General features: G+C 38.6%; 1 protein-coding gene across 4 annotated transcripts in view; it reads right to left on the bottom strand.

Annotated features, from left to right (window-relative positions):
- The window catches only part of GRIN3A (glutamate ionotropic receptor NMDA type subunit 3A), a 150,901-nt gene that overhangs the window by 100,700 nt on the left and 27,565 nt on the right, over nt 1-22,636 (bottom strand). For all 4 annotated transcript variants that reach the window (XM_025888376.2, XM_073876637.1, XM_025888377.2 and 1 more), the window contains one exon: nt 4,087-4,691. In XM_025888376.2, the coding sequence (XP_025744161.1) occupies nt 4,087-4,691 (605 nt within the window). The remainder of the gene's footprint in view (nt 1-4,086; nt 4,692-22,636) is intronic.

Here is a 22,636-nt window from a genome sequence, read left to right as displayed (position 1 = left end):
AGGAACAATAGATTCATGAGCATCCAGGGCCTAAAGTAAGCATGGACAAATCTTAACCCTAGAAACAGTAGGTCAAACTTCCACTTACTTTCGCCAGAATCTGGCATTTATAATGCAATAACGGAGACAATGCAGGCAAGGCTAAAACTAATTTTGAGATGTAAAAACAATTTTTCCACCGTACATTTAAAAATGTAAATTTTCTATCATAAATTAAATTATGTAAATTAAAAATTACTTTCAAGGTTTTTACGCTGTATTACTTTATCTGGTTAATTCTTTACAGGATTATAACTTTATAAATATGTCACGGCTAATGTTCTGCCATTCAAGTGACATCCAGTATGCATATAAAATGCATACTTCTTAGCTTGGCATAAAAGCCCTGTGTGGCATGCTGTCAAATTAACTACTTTTCCAGAATCATGTCAAATCCTCTTCATATGCAATGTATGCTCCAACTGTACCAAATTTCTCCTTAGGGTCTTGCCATTTCCTATGACTGTGAATTTGCTCCAAACCAGAAAATGACTCGTTTAGCAAGATTTAATTCCAGTCTTTCTTCCTCAGTCTCTGAGAAGAGTTAATTATTTTCTCCTCTGTCTATATGAACATATCTTTATTTTTAAGAATCATGTGTCTTTTTGTTTTATCATCATTTCCTTATTTTTCAACCTCAGGCACTAGGCTGTCAGCTTGAAAATGGCAGGATGCATGTCTTCATTCTGTCTACCTCACCCTAGTTCAACAAATAGTCATTGGCTGCACAAAAACACTCATGTTACTGAATAACATACCAGACATCATTGCTTCAAATAATTAACATTTAATAAAACAACCTGAAAATAAATTGTTAAAGATCACAGTACGAACTTAGCCTCCAAGTGGTTTTGTCTACATGTACTTATGATGGACATTAGCTCTGGCGAGTGGGGACCCTGGAAGAATAAAATCCCTTATACCTATAATTGCATCTATGTAGTCTGTCATGAGAAATCATTTTTCAAGTCTAAAGCCTATGCTGAAAAATCCGTGTTTTTGGCGATTTCATTAACATTTTAAAATGTTAACAATTCTCTCAGGCCAAACTGAAAATGACTGTGTGAGAAATGAAAGCTTGCATAACTGACACCCGCTATTCATGGCTCATTATCCTCATGACTTTCATTACACAGTGAAGGAGTGGGGTCAGCCTCACAAAATTTAGGGACAATTAAGAAAATTACTGTATGCAGATGTGACTTGTGGACTGAGAATAATGAACTTCCTAAAAGACTGTATTCAACAAAAATAAATAAGACTGTTGGAAATTCCACAGATGTTTTATGGCTTAGGGCAGCTTTTCAGTTATTCATTATAAAGACTCCTTCCAGGGTTTAGCCCACTTCTCTTGAATCTTTCCTGAACACTTTGAAACTTTCTCTTGGACCATATTCCTCAGGGAGCCTAAGAAGTCCTAGGCATATTTCCTGAAGTTCTTGAGAGTTCACTCTCAAACACATCTATAGAGATGAAAACATTGTCACTGACCCTTATACATTGTGAATTGCTGCTGGGCTCCAAACCTTACACTCTTCTTTTAAACTTTCAAACTTTGTGGAATAAACATTTGGAAAAAGCCACAGGGGCAAAGGTTATCCACAGACTTAACATTCCATAAAAAAAAAAAAAAAAAAAGGAAAAGAAGAAAGACACTAAGTACCAAAGTAAAAAAAGACTATGTTTTTAATTTAGACAAAATTGTATTTATCTACCAACCACCTATTTTTCTTCTATGGCCACAGATAATAGAGTACGTAAATATAATATAAAATTTCCTTTCCTTCCTTCTATTTCAATAAATGTCTATTAAGTGGCTGCTATGTGCTTGGCATTAAACTAGGCTGAATAATAGTGTCTCTACTTAATAAAATTTATACTTTAGCTCAGAAGTCAGACACATAGACAAATAATGATGATGGAATGGGCTAAATACCATCATATAATTTCATGTACAAAGTACCATGGGATCCTTGTGAAAGGAGGGACATAATTTTAATATAAATTAAACCTTGAGGAGCAGAAAGATCCGTTTGATCTTGATAAAATGAACCCCTAGGGCATATACAACCCAAGTCAACAAATATTTCTCCCTGTATTTTCTAAACATTTTTAGGATCCAAACAGAATCATTTTTCTTGTGTTCTCCATTTTATATGAGGAAGAAAGATGCTAAATAACTTAATGTAGCTTTCATAAGGGGTTTTTCCAGTCTGCTGTTTATGATTGTCCTTCCAAAATAATGACTATTCAAAATTACACATCAAAGTTTTGCTTATATTTTTGTTATGAAGAATTTTCTTATCCCAGATAAAATCCTGAGCCTCAATTATGTGCTAGTTCAAAAACAGTGATAGCAACTGTAAAATAAAATATGCAAATACTTTAATCTTGTGGAAATTCAAATACAATATGGGGAAAACGGAAAGTTCAGATGATGACAGAATATCTAATTTTATCATCAGTAGTTTTCTAATTAATGAATTTTGAATTATTTTATTGTGTTAACAACACCCTTTAGGGACTGTATAGGCTGTGATTAAACTGCCAATATATGGCATTTAGCGTGTCGCCTTCCACATAGTAGGTGCTCAGTCCATATATGTAAGATTAAGTGTAAAATGCTTATGACCACCTGACATTTCCTCAAATAGTCATCAAATAGTCTTTCTAAAAGGCAAGACACTGTGAGGTTGTCTTTTGTTTCTCAGTATAGTAAGATGTCCTTGCTTCAAGAGGGCTGCCTGCTCAGTTAGAAGAGCATGTGACTCTTGACCTCAGGGTTGTGAGTTTGAGCCCCAAGTTGGGTTTAGAATTTACTAAAAATAAGTAAATAAACTTTAAAAATGGGACCAGTCTGGAGCTAAGCCTTCACCTCTAAAAGAGCAAAAATTTCTCTGATTTGGTCTTTCTGATCACAGGTGGTCCTTTTCATGAAAAAAAAACCAGGCCCCTATAAAATAAAATAAGGATAGTCTCCTTTTCCCAGGGATCATGAAAACTACTTCCATATTATGGGTTATTCTTTAAATTAAATGGGCTTTTTCATTCTAGCTTTTGAACCAGACTGAGAAACTGGAGAAGAAAGGTGCCTAAATAAAAAGGTACCTAATTAGAGGTACCTAATTATGTATATACATACATATATATATATATATTATATACACACACACATATAACTCCATGTTTTGGCAACAGAACTCTTGTAGAACGCTTAGTTCTGTCCAGCTATCTATTACCTATCGATCATCTAGCCAGCTAGCTAGCGAGCTAACTAGCTCTCTTATCACCTATGTATTACAAGGACCCCATGGATAGTAGGATCTATTGTTATGTCGATTTTACAAAAATGGATATAGGGCACAGGAAACTAAGGCTCAGAGAAGTTAAGTAACTTGACCAAGTCACACAAGCAGTAAGTGGCAGAGCTAAAATTCAAGCTCAAGAGAGTCTGGCTCCAGGGTCTATGTCTTTAATTACAACTCTACACTGCTTTAAGCATCACAGCCTGGGAAGAGAGAGAAAAATTCATTTCCTGCTCAACTAATTTTTTTCTCTGTATAGATTTCGAGAGATTTGTCTAAGTCTGTTGATAAAAGAGTGGGCAGGGACAGAAACATTTGTTGTGTATCTACTATGAGCTGAGCACGGTGTTAGGTACTTTTCATATATAATTTCATGGTATCTTAAATATCGTCTATCAAACTATTCAATGTGATCCTAGTTTATTAATTAGAAAACTGACGGTCAGAGTTTTTAAACAATTTGCCAAGAACAACTAGCTAGTAAGGGGCTAAGCCAGGCCTTAAAAGCAGGACTCTGTGTTCCCTACGATACACCATGCACTTCCAAATCTGTAGATCAAATTCCAGATGACAGATCAGGAAGTACTCGCCTGTGTAACCAGAAGCCTCTCAGAAATACTATTATTAGAGTTGAAAGTTACTCAAAGTCAAGATTTCTGCAAAGGGGAGAGAGAGAGAGGGAAATTCTGCTTCCTGTCCAAACCCTGGGAGTGGGGATGTAAGACAAGGCCTTGTGTCCTACCTTGATAAATATTGTCCTGAAGTGAGATTTGCGGCTTCTGCCTCCATGCAGTTCATCGTGCTGGGGATAAGTGCGAGTTCTGGCTGGAGCATGGTGGCCGTGGCTACAGCTCTCGCAACCAGTTCCATGGCATCTTGTACATAGTACTCAAAGACAGACTGCGTTGTTTTTCCATGAGCAATGAGCCCGAGGGGCAAACCTTCTGTCCTTAGTTCCTCGACGTTCTGGGAATCCCCCAGCACCCAACGAAGCTCAGGGGGGGTTACTCCAAACTGGGTGGTAATTTCAAAAATCCGCCGGATACTTTCCATGTCACAGCCAAACATCACCATGGTGGCCGTACTGTTCTTAATACTCTCAAGCTGGACCTGCAGGAAGCTCAAGAGGTCCTCGGTGGAGGAGAGGTTGGTGGTGATGTTGATGATAGAGCCAAGGTGGAACTTGGAATTTTTCTGGATAAGGAGGAGGAAGTCAGTGATGTTCCAGTCTTCTTGGCACAGCAACAAGCTAAAATTGTACCAGTTGTTCATGGTCAGGATTGAGACAGTGACATCAGCATCAGAACTTAATGAATTTTCTAAACTCAGTTGTAGGTGAAGGGGATTCTGTATTTAAAGATATGAAAAAGAAGAATTAGAAAGCATTGGCCAAAGATGGTAACATAGGGTATGTTTGCTTTCTTATGAGGCTTACTTAATCCTTTATTTTTCCCTGCGATATTCAAATACCTCTGGGATAAAATTCCCATCATCTGGAAAACTATGTTTCCTATCTAATGGAATTACTGAATCCTTACAACTGATTTTCCTTGCTAAGAGTACCAGAGGGCAAATGGTTTTTGGTGTAAATGTCAGGGCTGATGCAACTGGTCTTAAATTTTTATCAGGCTTGTCTACTTCCTTATAGCTTGTCTCCTTCATGTATTCCATTTCTAACTATGGCTGTTATTAACTCACTTGTTAAATTCTCCTCTCAGGTGAAATAATGAAAAGGAATTATGTTTGCTTTCCTTTAAAACAAATAGCAGAGAAGTCTAAAATGGTGCAGGCACTTATATAAGGATGGTGTGGAAAATGGATACACCGGTTTCCTAAACTTTTAGCCTCTGAGGAAGGCATTTTTAATATAATGGCGCTACAGTCTGAATGTTTGTGTTCCCCCCAAATTCATGTTGAAATCCTAACGCTCAGTGTGATGGTAGGAGGAGGTGGGGCCTTTGGGAAGTGACAAAGTCATAAGGGCAGAATCCTCATGAATAAGATTAATGCCCAAGAGGCTTGAGAGAGCTCCCCAGCCCCCACTACTGTGTGAGTACATAGTGAGAAGTTGGCAGGCTGTGACCCAGTAGGGGGCTCTTCCTTGATTATACTGGCACCCTGATCTCTGACTTCCAACCTCTAGAACTGTGAGAAATCAATTTCTGTTGTTTACAAGCCACACAGTCTGTGGTATTTTGTTATAACAGCCCGAATGGATGAAGACCTCTGTTATAATTAGCAATATATACCTTAGGATAAAGTGTATAGTTTAGTAGTGAAGGCTTGATTGAATTTGTGTCTACTGACAGGGGATTTTTGCTGTGAAATGTGAAATGTGTGCCATTTAAACACATTTATGGAATTTCCATCACAATTTCATCTACTTATCGGATTCACCAAATCAATGAAGGAAGAGTATTTTTCTTATTATCTTTTCTTATTTGAAAAGTCACAAATCACTAATCATCCAGGTGAAGTGGAAATAGTTCTTCAATGAATAAATTTGTTAACTGTTCTTCCTGAGAGCAGACATTTGACTTACTTATCCCTTAACATTGACATCCTGAGAATGTTTAGCACAATACCTTCCACATACTAGGTGCACAATAAATATTGACTGAATCGAACTAAACATGTTCCCACTGGAAGCTATTAGACTATAGGACTATTTTTGAGAACTTCTAAACATTCAGGCAAACACTATATGTAGAGAAATGAGGAAGGTTTTCTCAATAAAGTTTTAAGCGCTGAACAAAAGGTAAGTGTGGCCTCCCCTTACCCACGTAAAAATGTGTAACGAGAAAGATTTGAGCTGAACTTTTAATTCTATGAAACACCAAAAGAATTTTAATATGAGCAGACTAAGAGGTGAAGATTCAGAAGGGATTTATGGGAGAAAGACCATGGCCAAAGGCAGTAAATGAGAGCAATCATGCTGGTAGGTAGGATGGAGCTTTAAAATTTATTCTAAGACTTTAGCTTTTGTCCTTCAAATTAAGCTTTTGAGCGGGGTTTGTAATGATAAAAGCAGAACTTCTGGAGAATCATCTGTGGGCAGCATTCAACAGGGAGAGGGAAAATAAGCCCTTCAGCATCTTGATTGGGTGCTAAGTATTTAAACTGGAAGCCAGTGTTGGTCATGGCAGGAAGGACGTGAGAAAAGTTTTCTTTTCTTTTTTCATTAAAATTTAATGACACGCTCAGATGTGAGAGGCAAAAAAGGGAGGGGTGTTAGAAACCAGGAGATAGCATCCAAGAGGTAGTTCCTGGTTTCCAGGCTTGAGATGCCACCATACAAAATCTTGAGGTGAGAGGAATGGAAGCTTCCCTTCTTCACACCTACTATTAATCAATATAAATTCCTCCAGAATGTTCTTCTTGTCCTCTTTTAGCTTTTCTTCCTTCCTATTTCCTCCTCTGCTTTAACCCTCTTCCAGAAGCAAAAAGGAATGGAGGGCAAGTTCTACATTTAGCTGGCAGGAACAAATTATTCCCAACTATCTTGTTGGCCTCAGCTCCCTATTCTGTTGCCAGCTTTCTTTCTAAAACATAAATATGACCATACCATTCTTCTGCACCATGACCTCTGAGTCACCCATAGAACAAATTTCAGAATCAATAGTATGGCTTAGGAGGCCATTTCTAGTCTTTAACTTCACCTCCAACACTCCAAACATGCAGACCAAGATGAGTCATGGTGGACAATTTATTTTTCTTGTATCAGAGTGAGCATTTTCACACCTATACAAATGGGGTATGTTGATCTCTCAACATCTCCAGGATGCTTTTGCCTGTACTCATATTTATTCTTCAAAGCTCAGCTCTTCCACGCAGATTTCCAGAAACTAGTTCATGTAACATTTACTACCATTTCTGCTGTTGTTAAACTTTAAATTTTTTTTATTTTAAAAATAAAAATTGAAGTATAGTTGACATTAACTGTTGATCTTTTTTTCTCACAATATTTTTGCCCTGTTGATTTCCTGTAATGGTGAATTGGGTTTTTGTCAATTTGATTGTTCCTCTGACTCCTGACCAAGCAGAATTAATCATCTCATGTCTGTGTCATGGTCTCATTTTGCTCATCTCTCTAATACAGAACTCTTCACACCAGACTGTAGCTATCAATTAAGTGTTTATCTCCCACACTAGACTGGAAGCTTCCTTGGGATAAAGACCATAACTCAGCCATCTCTTATCACACGATTCTTAATTAATCAGAGATAGTATTTGTCAAACGCAGTTTTCTTTTGCTCACCTCAAGTCCTAGGCTATGATAATAATCTCTGCACTGAAAGACTGAGAAGACGACCAATTCCAGCAGAGCTTCAAGACCCAATATTTTGCCCGTAGTTGGAACAAAGCCTCCTCCATAAACTTCCTTCAGAGGGATTCATTAAATAGGTATGTAAGGAGCAAACTTTAATGAAAGCAGAAATGAAAATATTCTTCTCTTGCTAAATAGAGAAGTGAAATTAGCTAATCATATTGAGCATTTAGCACCAGGCAGAAACAACTGCATTTGGCATGAGAGTGACATGGTAGTAAAATGAAGGACAACCTTCCCTCCCCCGCCATGGATAATTATTAATCTGTATAATCACACTCGTCCCCACAGACAATTCTATTAAGAAATTCCAGTTGCTGAAGTTAATCCTTTAACAGACTTATCCTTTAACACCATTCTTCAAGCAAATATTTATTAAATAATAGTTTGGAAGCATCTAGTGATGTATTTATCTAGTAGCCTCAGATGCAACATCTTCCAGTTTCTCACCATATAATAATAAAAGCAGAGGTGCACGCACGCGCGCACGCACACACACACACAGATATGAAAACTTGTAACACTAAAATTCAAGCCTAATAGTAAATAAAACTTCTATCAAAATCTGGGGCTCGGCCACAGTCTTCTTCAGTCACCTGAGCTTGTCTCTCCTTTTCTGGGGACAGTAATCCTGGTAATCTCTTAAATTCTGGCTCCATTATTTATAAGCCGAGCAGCCTTCTTCAAGTCACTTAGTGTCTCTGAGTCATAAATTCCCCATCTCCCTGGTGCACAGGGAAGGCCTAGGAAGTGGTAGCTATTACAATTTGCCTAGAGTTAAGTCACTGTGTTGGAAGTGCTTTTAAAGTGACTGCAATGTATTTTTTTTCTTTGTTATTATTCCTTTTCGGCTATTTTCACACAATAGTCCCTGCAATACGCATCTTTTACTAATACCAATTACACCAATCCCTAGCAGGAAAACACCAACTCTGTCTCAGGCTAGGGGAGGCTATTTATTTGGGAGACACTGTGTTCAGTGCAGAGTATCTGCCTCCCGCCCAAAGAAAAAAGCCCCCAAGCCCCTTCTTTCTTTGGTACTGGTTCTAGTGTCACTTTACAAGTTAAGGAACTTTTGGCGCCAACTGCTGGAAATCCATCAATCTTTGTTCTTCCCGAGAGCAGAGATTCAGCTATTTTCTGGATCAGTAAAAGTTTCAGAAACAGGAGTGGCTGCAGTCAAGAGCTTGCCAGATGCTTTGAGACGTTCCCTGACAGAAGAAAAGAGGTAACGAAGCCAGGTTTGCTTTGAGAGTGAAGAAAAAAATGGAATTCTCTCAGCCTTTCCTGGGCAAGCAAACCATTTAGTTTTGCCTTCTAGGCCAAAGCTCAGAAAGCTCAAATGAGCATAATATTTCCACTACTTTTAACAGAGATGAAATTCCCTTCCTTTCATGAGTCTGCTAATTACTGGAAGTGTTCAAGGGGCTCAGAACTGGTGTTCTCCCTGCTATCACTTCTCCTCAGCCAAGGAGGCTGTGGGAGGTTTGTGGTTTTTCATTATCTCACATCTCATTTGACCTATATTATACACAAGACTTTTATTTTTCTGAAAATTAAAGCTTATTCCTTTAGAAGCCCAGGCTTTTAAATAAATGAACTGTTTTTTTTTTTTTACCATTGCATTAGGGATTCAGGTAAACAGAAGGCATAGTCCATGCCCAGAAATTGTAATCTAATAAATAATAATACAAATGAAGAGCTAGTATCTACCAATAGCCCTGGTGCTTTATGCATATTGTCTTATTTTATTCTTACAATGGCCTCATGAGGTGACAACAATGATTAGTTTTAAATAAACACAAAAATGAGGCTCAGAAAGAGTAATTTTTCCAAGGTTGTGCAGCTACTAAGAAATAAGAGCCTGGATCCAAATCCCAGCTTTGTAGGACTTGAAAGCCTGTGCTTTTGGCTAGTACTCCATCCTGCTCCTTTCCCTTGATAAGCACTTGTGAGGTAGAGCCTCGACATTTATAGACAGTATTGGCAGTTCCGATTATTTGCAAGTAATCCTGGAATCCAGTCACTTTTAAGATGTGTCATGGCAGGGGCACCTGGGTGGCTCAGTCCTTAAGCGTCTGCCTTCAGCTCAGCTCATGATCCCAGACTCCTGGGATCGAGCCCCGCACCAGGCTCCCCGCTCAGCGGGAAGCCTGCTTCTCCCTCTCCCACTCCCCCTGCTTGTGTTCCCTCTCCCGCTGTGTGTCTCTCTGTCAAATAAATAAATAAAATCTTAAAAAAAAAAAGATGTGTCACGGCATGGGTTAGAATGACGTGCCCCCTGTGGCTGGCACCTGGGAGCCAGGGAGGGGTTGAATCTGCCACCCAGCAGGCACATGGCTTCCCAGCAGTTTTCTTCACTTGTCCTTCCATTTGCAGCAACTCTTGTGAAATGACAAGACTTGTATTTCTTCATTAACAGCAGTTGAACAAAGAAAGTCAGCTGTCTAATTAATGACATCTGTTTTTGTGTTTGGTAGAAGAAGAAAGTTTGGGAAGGCTCACTTAAATTTTTCGTTTAGATTCTACTGAATTTCGTGGTTGGAAACTATAATCTGTAATGGTGTTCTACCATAATGTATGAGGGTATCAGCAAAGATCTTAGGACATATCCCTCAGGATTTTTGAGTGATATATAAGACAGTAACATAAAAAGTAGTAGAACACAATGAATGCTTCAGAAGGCAGGAATATGGATGCCTGGTGCAGTGGGCATAATATTGCCAGTCAGGCTGGGTGCAGTCTATTTCACTGCAGCAGTATGGGGAAGACTAGAATTCACCTCCTGGAATAGAGAGGAAACTGGTTAGACTGATCTGGTCTTAGGAGGAAATGCTGGCATGCATAACATTGTCTTCAAAAACAACTGGCTGATTTATTCATCCAACAAAAAGTGTTGAAAGCCTATGACACGCCGGGCAATGGACGGAGCAATGCATGTCTCCAGGTAGAAGAAACACTGGAAGCATGCATGCTATACCCTTTGAACCAACTTAATCCTTCTTCATTCCAGGCTGATTTCCAAAAAAGGAAGTCAGGGGCATAGCAGGTTGGTTTGTGGTGATTACTCAAGTTATCTGCACTCGGCTTTTGATCACACATTTTTTTTCTCATTCGATTTCCATTTAATTATTGATACCCAATTTGTTCATCCATATTCCACCCCATTTCTGCCTTTTGTATCTAGGTGGTTATATTTTGTTTCTCTCACCTGACCTTTTATAATCTTTAAAGTCTCTGGCTGCCACTCACTCTCTGAGCCCTGGTTAAGATATACCCTACCCAGGGGGGCAACTTCTGGTGCTTCAAACTGTTACCAGTATACTTGGGGAATGGAGGGCTTCGATCAAAAGGATGTGGCTACCGAAGATATGTAGTCGTATGGTGCTTAGGAGAGCAGTCAGCTCAGGCAAAATGTCCCAACACAGGAAAGGGTGAGCCAAGGACAGGGAGGCATCTGACATCAGGAAAGACTATCAGCAAGCAAGAAGATCCAAAACCTTGGTCTGGGTTTCAGAAGGCCACAGCAATTCCCAGGAGAGTCCAGAGGCGAACACAGCGGCTCTATGTGGAGTAACTCAGATCTCTGTTTGAACTGTGGTTCTTTTACCAGTTGTGTGTAACAGACTTTGTAAAAATCATTCAGTCTCGTGGAGCTTCACTTCCCTTTTCTGTGCAATGAAAATGTTACTACCTACCTTGCAAGGTTTGTGAGGATTAAATAACATAATACATTAAAGCATCAGCACACAGTAAATAGTAAGTGGTAGTTCATAGCAATGCTGCTGCTGCTGACATTAGGAGCGTTAAAACCAAGAGAATCTAAGTGTAAGGGCTAGACTGGTGGTCCACTTGGTTTATTTAACGAACAGTTGAATACGTACTTTGAGCACCTATTTTGTGCCAGTCAATGGATGCTGACTATTCAGACTAGAGTAGTGATTAAGACTGATACTGTCTTTTCTTTCACGGACTTTAAAGTCTATAGGGTACTATCATCACCACCAGGACACAAATTGATAGTTTAGAAATAAAGCAGGAGACCAGTGACAAGAAACAGGGCCCAAAGTCTAAGCCAGACTAAAAGGAATGGTGATTTGGTTTTTCGGTTTTAGATTAAGAGGCAAATATCATCACAGCATTCTTGTTCACATTTTGGACAAGCCCTGGACACTGGGGCAGGACCAAATCTACAGGTGGAGGTCAAGGGACCACGGATGAATGCGAGGGGAAGAGGAGGCTAGATGGAGGGAGAATATGATGATTAGGGAGGCTATGTCACATGCCTGATATGTAGTAAATATTTGGTAAATATCAGCCTCCTCCTCATTATTATCATCATTATCATTATCAGTGTTGTGAAAAGAACTAGTACACTTCCTTGGGCTGACACAGTTGATCCCTCCTTGATGACTCACAGCATTTTGATGTCTGCAGTAGTCTTTGTACCGACTGCAGGGCCATGGGGCCAGCAGGCGTTCGACGTTGACTGAACCAAGGGGAGTTGAGCTTATGGCGATGCTGGAACTCTTGAGCCTCTTTAGAAAGTGTATTTTCTCTCTTTCCTGCCACGGTGTCAGGCTATCTCCCATCCCTTTTCATTGTGTCAGTGTGCCCACTTTCACCAACTTCTTGAAGCCCCTTTTAAGATACTTTGACCTCAAAAAAAGAGCCTAACTCTCATTTCACAATTTTGTCTAAAATAAGAGTAACATACATCAAGACCATCCTATAAGCAAAATGGATCAGCTTTAGCAGTACTGAGGAGGCTGTGGACTGGTTTTGAGATCAGGACTGTTCTGGGGATTGTGGTTTCCATTTCTTCAACTGTGACGAGAGAATAATTACTAATAGTCAACCAACTACTTCAGGGCGGGGGGATCACATGATGTTATGCCTGTGAAGGTGCTTTACAAACACTTTGCGGAGCATTATAAAAACAGATGACAGGGGTGCCTGGGTGGCTCAGATGGTTAAGCGTCTGCCTTCGGCTCAGGTCATGATCCCAGGGTCCTGGGATCGAGTCCCGCATCGGGCTCCCTGCTCCTTGGGAGTCTGCTTCTCCCTCTGCCTCTCTCTCTCTCTCTCTCTCTGTCTCTCATGAATAAATAAATAAAATCTTAAAAAAAAAACAAAACAGATGACACGATCCGTTTGCATATCTATTTTCTGGACAGTAGGGGGTGGCAGGATCAATAACCTACAGAGAGGTAAAGGAGGCATTTCTGGAGTCGGATATTAAAGTTAGATTTAATTGTCAAATTCTATGCCAACTTTTTAATGTTCATATTACAAAAAGATAAGATTATTTTTATATTTTAAGAACTTCTGGAATAAAGTTGTTAGTTTAAGAGTGATTTTAGTTACTATTTCACCACCCAGGTTTTGGTCAAATTAAGTAATATCTGAATGAATGTACAATTTGTATGTATCAGCAGGCAGATGATTTATAAGATAATTAAAATTTATCGAAGTGTTCAAACTATTGTTATAGACACTCTCGGTGACAAACTCTGGCATATTTTCTTATAATGGGAACTATTGAAATGTGCACCAGATAATTAAACTGTCTAGCATGCAAGTTAAATTTCCTATGGAAATTTGATTACTTTATGTCAATGCAGCTTGAAACTATTATTAAGAGATGGCTTATGTCACATGCTAATTTGCTTTATTACAGTGAGAATGAAAACTCAGCTAAATGCTGATTATTTCTATTTTTGAATACCCTCTAGGACTGACACCACAGTTGACATAAGCTTTTTTTCTCAATTCCTTAAGCCATTTTTTTTTACTGATACAAGTACAGGTTTTGTACATTTAAACCATGGTTCAACTAATTGTGATGTAATATGGCTTTCATATATGCTGGTTTAGCGCCCTAGATTAATTTCACAATTGTAAAATCAGTTTAATTGCATAACAGCTTCTTATTTCATTTGGAAATTAAAAAAATTTGTATATACTTACATTCATTGCCTGCTACCTGACATTGACCAGTTTAACACCATAAAGAGTATTAGCATGCCATTAAACAGTATCTCAGTAAATTTCCATTTTAGCACCTTATTTCAAAACTTGTGATCCACTAATTATGATTAAGCTTTGCTGCAATGACATTTTATTTCACTTGCATTACCAGGAACACATTAGCATAATTAATTCTTTGTACCTTTCAAATCCTGGTTCAGAGTAAGAGGGCACTGGAAATGTTGAATTTAGTTCTTAAAGTCTCTAGTCACAGAGGCAATACTTTCTCATGAATTAGTGATCAAACTCAGCGGCTCTTTAAGCAGTTGTGGCGACCTCAGGTCTAGGACAATGAATCCTGAACGAATGGGTCTATGTTCTTCCAGGAGGGTCAGTATGAGCATTGTCACTGATTATGAAATGAAAAAAGACCTAGTTGGCTAGTTATCAAATTTAAGATTTGGACTGCATCTGGCCCTGCTGTGAACTCACTTGTCAAATCATGCCTGTATCCATTCAAGCCCAGTAATAACCAGATAGGGCAGAACGATTAAGTTTAAATGATCTACCAAAAGCCAATTAGTGTACTTATGATTTTATCATTTGGTTTGGAAGTTCACCTTAAGGTTCACCTAACACAAATTCCTGTACCGTTTAAGGAATGCCATGAATTAAAGGGTAAGAATGATTTAAAAGCATTTCTCAAATTAGGAAGGTTACTAATTTTTTTGAGGTGCCCTGTCTTCCTTATGATCTTTAATGAATATGACTGCATTTTAATACTTATGAGTATCTGCTTGTGTTGAATTTTATCTCCTGAATTTTAAAGGAAAGATTCAGGCTCAGCCCAAACTTGCACACTCTAATCTCTCTGTAGTCCTTAAGCCACAAATAACCGCCCTTTATAAGAGAGGTAGAAAGAGTGCATTTATTTATGAATTCAATAATTTTTCTTCCCCACTGTGACAAACATATATAATCACATCATATTCTGAGAGCACAGAAAAATTAATTACTAATATATTTAGTGCTAAAAAGAATCAAATCAAATACAATGAGTTTTCTGGGTTTCCATCTGATGTACTGCGTCAGCCTTGGAATTATGTCTTTCTGGAATTATTTCCTGTCCTTATACAGTCATTCAGTTAACATTTTTTAGCCTCTGTTGGCATTATTTTCTTCGAAACTCCTGCCAAAAGCTTTCAGGCTTTCAAACGGGAAGAACCTCCAAAGACCATCACTAAGTTTTCTAAGTCAGTCATGGAGCACAGACCCAAAAAGAGAACAGGGACCCTGAGAGGTCTTTATTATTTCCAGGGAAAAAAAAAAAAAGGGAATTGATAACTCTGTCTTTGTAATATAGAACGGCACTCAAAATGCTAAATTCACAATGTTGATGATTCTCTCCCCTTTCTGTGTCCGGGCTGGTCCTGGAGAACCCCGGGGTCCTGTCTCCTGCCTCCCTTTCCAGATCACGCAGGGTCCGTCAGAGCAGTCAGTGACGTTCTACATATTCTCACCCTCACGCTGATCCCCCCGGAAGCACAGCAGTGGTGTCATCTTGTCCTGTTTATCCTACTGCCTAAATGTATCAGTTTCCTTTTATCTTGGAAGCCATCCCCCCAAACGTGGACCTCCCCAAGGGCTCCGGCTGTGTCACCTCCACATTCGTGGGTAGTTCACTTCCTCCGCCAGGAACACTCTTCACCGCTCTTTTGGCCTCACAAACTTCCAGGCAGCTTTCCTTCAGTTAAACATGGCCGACTCGCCTCACCCTCGAGCTGCGTTACTTCCTCCCTTTTATCTGCTGCTCTTCCGCACTCTGCACATTCCCCAGCCGCTTACAACATGACACAGGCATTCCTCCTTTCCTCATCTCTCTCCTTCCCTGATCATTTGGGGGCTAGATATATTGTCTTTTATAGTAAAATCCCGAATAACAGTACCCAGAAGAGACTCACGGCAAAGATTCGTTGCTTGAATGAACAAATGGTGATGTGTAGTTTAGATTTAGACAGAGAAGCCTGACTTTCAGCTGAGATGTGGGCCTATTTTTGATGAGTCATTTTCCTTCCTATTTAACTAATAGGGTTTCTCTCTAGAGGCAAAAGTAATTATTATCTGCTTTCCCATAAAATCTTCTCCTTCCAGATGACACAAACATTCTCTGATGTCAATCAGGAAAGTGGCACCTGAATGCTGAGAAGATTGACAGAATTGCTCAACGGCATAGGTGCCCGAGGCACTGTTTAGAAATACAAGTGAATCATGACATGTGCAAACTTAGTGTGTCACTCATTTTCTTTACACTAAAGATGGTTGCAGGGAAATATTTATTGTGCTTTATAAATTATTCATAGTTGACTTTGTTTAAATGTCCAACACTGATGCATCTAAAACATAACTGAATATACAGAGGTATCAACGTTGAGGCGACCGTTCAGTTGCTCATCTGTTATTTCAAGTGAAGTACCATAACAGCCCCAGAGAAATGACTTTGGAATCCCAGGGACCAACCGAGAAAGGTATTCTAACAAAGTACATGGAAATGACAGTAAATAAAGAAGAATATGTTAAGAGAAAGAAGAGGACAGATAAAGGAAGATAGAAGTTTTATTAGGATTTTTAAACTTAAAAATAACCTATTATTACTATGCACAACTGGAAATATCTTCGCATTTAGCATAAAAAAGCAAGTAATCAGGCTTCTGTTTACTTGAATTCAGAGGCACAGCTATACATGGCGTGGAGGAGGGGGGAGGGGGCAACTTGGACAACCAACTTTCAGCACAATTCTTGCTGTTCCTTTTTTATGCAAAGCGAGCACACTTCCCCCAGATGGCTGATTCCTTCTCAACATTCAGGTCTTAGCTCAAATTTCTGGGCTCTTTTTTTTTTTTTTAGTGTTCAGTTAGCCAACATATAGTACATCATTAGTTTCTGATGTAGTGTTCAACGATTCATTCACTGCATATAACACCCAGTGCTCATCACAACATGTGTCCTCCTTAATGCCCATCAGCTGGTTACCCCATCCCCTCACCCCCCTCCCTTCTGTAATCCTCAGTTTGTTTCCCCCAGAATCCAGAGTCTCTCATGGTTTGTCTCCCTCTCTGATTTCTTCCCATTCAGTTTATTTCTGGGCTTTCTATTTAACATTAGCTGCCTCCCCATGAACCACCCACCATTAAATCCATCACCTTCATGGAACACAACGTCATGTTCTTGGGCACTGGTCAGTGATGGAAATGAACTTACTTATTTGTTGATGGATCTGTTCAACACTCTCTATGAAGCTGAAAGCTTTTGGAGCGCCCGGAGGATATACTGTTTAATGGCATTTGTTGATTGACTGACAATGACTCAAGATATCTCTCTATGACATATAAAACTTACCTTTCTCTAAAAACTTCCAAAAGCTCATTTTTTGACTGATAAGACATATCCCAGAAATTGTCCCCATGGAATTAGTTTGGGATGCTTGACCTACAGAAATCTGTCTTTCTTTGCTACCTCTGTCTCCATCCAAGCCTGTCTGGTGCTCCCTTTGCCCCCACTTCCACCTCCATCCCTGTCTCTCTCTTGATTCTATCTTGGTCTCTAAATTTCTTATTCTCAACATTTACCTCCTTTGTGGCCATTTCTCTAGTTTTCTCTCGCGTGTAAAAACACAAGACAAAGGGCTTTCTTTAAAAGGAACATACTAATGCCAAGTGACTATATTTACTGAGCATTAGAAACAATTGTCATTGTATTCGAACAGCATGCTGCTTTGTTATTGTCCTAAAAAGATGATACTTTTTTTTTTTAAGATTTTATTTATTTATCTGACAGAGCGAGAGAACACAAGTAGGCAGAGCGGCAGGCAGAGAGAGAGGGAGAAGCAGGCTCCCCGCTGAGCAGGGAGCCCGATGAGATGTGGGGCTCGATCCCGGGACCCTGGGATCATGAACTGAGCCGAAGGCAGGCACTTAACCGAGTGAGCCACCCTGGCACCCCAAAAGATGATACATTTTAGATAGTATTTGAAAAAACTCATTATGGCATGGCTCTTTACTGCAAAATTGGATAACTGTGGATCAAATCATGTTTCCTAAAATATTCTCATACAGTATTTTCTGATAGAATAGGGCTCATTCATTTGATACCTTAATGGAATGCTTAGAGAGGCAAAATTTAATCCTTTGGTGTCTGAGGTCATATTCACTTCCAGAGTATCTCATTTTCTAGGCACTATATTTTAGATATTTTTTTATACAGAAAACATTTGTTGAATTGCTAGTATATGTCAGGCACTGTAACATACATTGGGAATGTAATGGGAATGAACAAAACAGACTTGCCCTCTCTCTTCACAGATCTTAGAATTTGAGGGGGGAGGCAGACATTAATAAAATAGAACATTAATATAGAATAATAATAGGTAACACTTATTGGATGAATTTTCACTGCGTGTCAGGTGGTGTTCTAAGTGTTTTACAACTATTAATTCATTCAATCCTTACAATAATTCTATGATGTAGGAACTACTAATGTGCCCATTTTACAGAGGATAAAACTGAGGTCACACAACTAGTAAGAAGCCAAGATAGGATTTAAAATGAGTCTCTAGAAGCCATCTTTTTAAACACTACATTTCACTGCCTGGTGAGACTTGTTAAAAAAAAAATGAGAGGCGAAATTCATTCCAAGTAAATTTGTAATTATAACGGTAAGTTCCATGAACCTGAAGTAAAAGGTATAGAGAGTATATTCCAGAGTGACCTAGTCTGGGGAATCAGGTAAGATTTTCTTACAGAAAAGGTGTTAAAATTCAGATGGGAAGGATTTAATTAATTTATATTTCATTCCCTCCAACTTAGTTCTGCCCTACCTACTACTACTAGAACCTTCTTTTCAAAGGAATACAGAGGCTCCTCATCGACAATTTGGTAGCTAATTCATCCTTCTGACCTTTCCACTTTCTGCAAAATAATCAATCTCTGCTGTTGATTAACATAATGCAAAGTCAGAACAAATGAAAATGGGTCAGATGCACATAAAAACTCCCTGGGTGGCCATGGTCTATCTCAGGATGAATGTGAATTCAGGATGAATGTGATGCCTTCAGTAATAACCCTAAGAAGTAAACAATATTAACTATGATTCTTTCCTGACCCATTCTCGCCATTTGTAGATAAAGCTGTAGTCTGGAGAGGAATTATTTAAGAACAATATAATTGGATTATGTAATCAGGGAGCTGGAAGGACTGACATTGTTGCATTTAATTCATGACACATTATATAGTAAATCATTTCAGGGAAGTGGAGCCTCTCCTTTTAATGCAGGTCATTAGGAAAACACTCCTCACTGTCCATGTGGCAGAACACTAGAATGTGCTGCCAGAGGAGGTCATCATAGGTTCTTTTTAAGCAACAGCTCATTTAATTCCCAGATAGGCCAGGAAGCTTCAATTTGTTCTTTGGACACAGATTTCATTCTTCACCCCAGCACTTATCTAAAAATGTAGAACGGTGCACACAAGGGAGACCAAGAGAAAGAACGAGAATGAATGTGTTGCCAAATGACCAAATTTTATAGTCTCTCAAGTCCGAGAGGATTGATCGCCCCTTTTTTTTTTTCCCACTTGCAGATGAAACTTACAGATTTCAGGAAAGAAATCACAGACTTGTAATGAGGTGGTAAGACTAAATCAGCAAATGAGAAGCAAGAAACATCCCAACAGCAATTATTCAACAACCAGTGAAATTTGCAAAAGATGCCAGTATCTCCCAGGAGAGCAAACAATCATGATGTTGAAATGTCAACTGTGGAAATAGTATGTTAAAAATGCAGAGCAAAATTTCCCAACAGTATATTTTGTCTTACGGAGTGTAGCATCATGCACAATAGTCCATAACAGGCCCCAGGGTTGTAGCTACATCAGCAGAAATCTCTACTTCTCTGTCCATGGTAATAGTTAATGAACTGAACTGGGGACACACTGGCCAGCTTAATTTATTATCACCAATAATTATTTATATCTAATAAGGTAAAACTATAGCATTCAATTCAAATCCCATATACACCCACTTGACAGCTCTTATTTATGGCTAGTTTCTTGTTTGATCCTGCATATCTTTGGCACAGCAGAGAGGCCTCCCTTTTGGTTGCCCTTGTGATGCCTTCTTCATATGTGTCTTAAAATATTCCAGATTGGCAGCTCCTCAGATATAAGATATGGATATAGATGGGGTTCATATTATTTTAAACATAGACTCATTATTAACACACTTTTCTCTCTAGGTTAAGTAAGCACTGTTTTTTTGTTTTGTTTTGTTTTAGATTTTTACAATTGTTCCCTGTACTAACAGAAACATTTTGAACACTGCATAATATGCCTACAGTTTTAAGATAGTATCAGTGCAATTGTTTTCATTCTTAACTCTGGCAGACAATCTATCCTAAGGATTTGGGATTAGTAGCCAGTGAACTTTTCCCTCTTGGAATGCTAGGTACCTCCAGGCAAGGGTAATGTTCTGCTATCCTCCACATATAATGTTTCTGCACAGAAGGAGAGTGGAAGGGAGCATGAAGTCAGAAGTGGCTCACTTCTCTTTCGATAGTTCTTTGGCAAGACTTTCCTTAATGTTAACCAGTTGTATCTTGCTGAATATCAGGTGAAGAAAAGAGGGAGTTCATCAATGCAAATATTGGGGTGGGGGTGGTGCTTAGAGGTACTGAATATGTAGTAGATTTAGATAAAAAGGGAATGGGAACAAATCTACTATATGGATGAAAAGTGTAAAATGAGTTAGCTAAGGAGGGTAAAATATTTTACATTCTAAAGGGCCCTGAGGCCCTGTCAGTGATTAAGTGCTAAGAGTAGTCAATAGATCACTAAGTGACTAATGCAATCACATTTGAAGACTTGAATTGCTAATTTTATGATTTTCAGAGATTTAACATTATTTATTATGGGCAATGGGCTGTCCAATGGTGGGGGAGACTGGCATCACGTGTCTTTTAAATATCTTTTCAAACAAGACCATGTGGTTTTTGTGATGGCTTTACAGATAGAACCAATTAAAGCGTGTTTTGCTCCACAGACACTGGGGAACTATGTGATAGTATTGCTAAACCACAGTGTGGGAATAGAATGCTCTGTATGGAAGAAGCGATGAGGTACTGTGGGTTAGCACCCCCCCAGTGAGCTCAGCATCATGGATATTAATATGGCCTAGGAATTACCTATATGATATCTACCATGATAGGGTTTCATTTATATAATTATAATTAATAATGAATGAGTCATTTTGATTTAGAGATCCAGAATTAAATTTATCATCTGCTTAAGGCATAAATCTTCAGAAATAATGGGATAATGATTTGTCTTATGCATTTCTATGGCTAGCCTGACATTTTTATACCAGATGACTGAGCATCCAGGTCCAAAATTATAAGGTCTACACTAATGTCTCCCAGATGTTTATTAAAAGTCCTCAAAGTAACTCTGCAGACTCTCACATAAAATTTTGCAGTAAATCCCCAACACATGAATATGTCATAGGACATATTTTATGAATCCCATATAATAGTAGAAAGCTCAAGACTAAAACTGTAACTGTTGTGAATGTTTTCATAAACCTTTGAAAAAGATTCAAAATGACCATAACACACAGGCAATTCCAAAATGCTCCAATGACCGTTGGCAATGGACCTTCTCTTTTAACTGCATGTTCCGATTTTCCCAGCCATAACCTGTATTGCAATTCTTTAAGTATTTTTTTTTCTCTTTTAAAGCTGACTTTTCCTGAGATGAGGGGTTGCTTAAAATTTCTAGAAGTTGGACGTGAATAAGGGAAACTAATGATAAAAATGTTAATATGTACTTAAGGTCAAATAGGTCTCAGAAAATTCAAACAATCTTTCCCATAAAGAAATAAGATTATTTATCCATCTCAGCAGCTTCAGATGATAATAAATAATGTTTTAAGATGCCAAAGGGGTAATCTACAGGCAGTTTTGAAGAATATATCATTTATTGAAATAGAGTACAACTTTCTGCTTATGGGACCTTTGGTGGAATATCCGTTTTTGTTGAGGCAGCAGAGCCTGGTGATTAAAGTCTCAAGAGAGGAGTCAGGACCTTTGGATTTTGAAGCTGGTGTCACAGCAGCTCATACATTCGCTGCTAAGCTCTCAGAAGCAGAACCTCTGAATCCACAGTGATTTAGAGGACAGAGCACTGGATTTAAAATCAACAAATTTCATTTTAATACTTGCTTGGTAAAACAGTCTACATGAGGCTCAGTTTATAACTTCATTTGTATTTTGGGGAAGTAACACCTTCCTCCTAGAGTGTTGGAGGTTGTTATGTGTACGTAGCATATGTGAATGGAAATTACTTTATAAATTGTAAAATCCTCATCAAATGAGAGTGATTGCTTTATTATACAGATACCAAAAGAGTCCCATGCCCTGTACCCAAGATCTAAAGGGAATGAGACACTCATTCCTAAATTCACACTGGACTTATTCCTCTTTCAGTTAGGATAGAGTCTGTTAGAAAATAAAGGAATGGTATTTCTATACTCTTATCAATATGATGGTGTAAAGAAAGGGCTTTTCAAAAAGTGTTATTTGGATATCCCAAACTTAAACTTATTCTATATACAACCTTTTTTACTATTATTCCTCTGAATTGTTTTTCATGGCAATCCTTTGTTTTAGAGAATTCTGAGTGAATCCCAGTAATTCGGGAGGCCAGAAAAAGAGCTATCAAGAGATTTGATCAAGTATTGGCAGTATCATCCAGTCTTTAAAAACTGGAGAAGTATTTATAGGTAAATGATAACTGGGAGTGTGGGCAGGGTAGGGGTGGGTGAGTAGAAACTAGGGAGCTAACATATTTAAGGATCTAAATCTCAACTATCAAAAAATCTTGAATAACAGATAATAGTGGTTTTGTATTCCAACCAAATTCTCTATCAGAGAATTCTTATTTCTCTGAGT

This window comes from Callorhinus ursinus, unplaced genomic scaffold (assembly GCF_003265705.2).
Source record: "Callorhinus ursinus isolate GAN/ISIS: 27379988/994484 unplaced genomic scaffold, GSC_fseal_2.0 scaffold24, whole genome shotgun sequence".
Lineage (NCBI taxonomy): Eukaryota > Metazoa > Chordata > Mammalia > Carnivora > Otariidae > Callorhinus > Callorhinus ursinus.
Note: the sequence above shows the minus strand (reverse complement) of the source record. Positions and strands in the feature narration are given on the sequence as shown.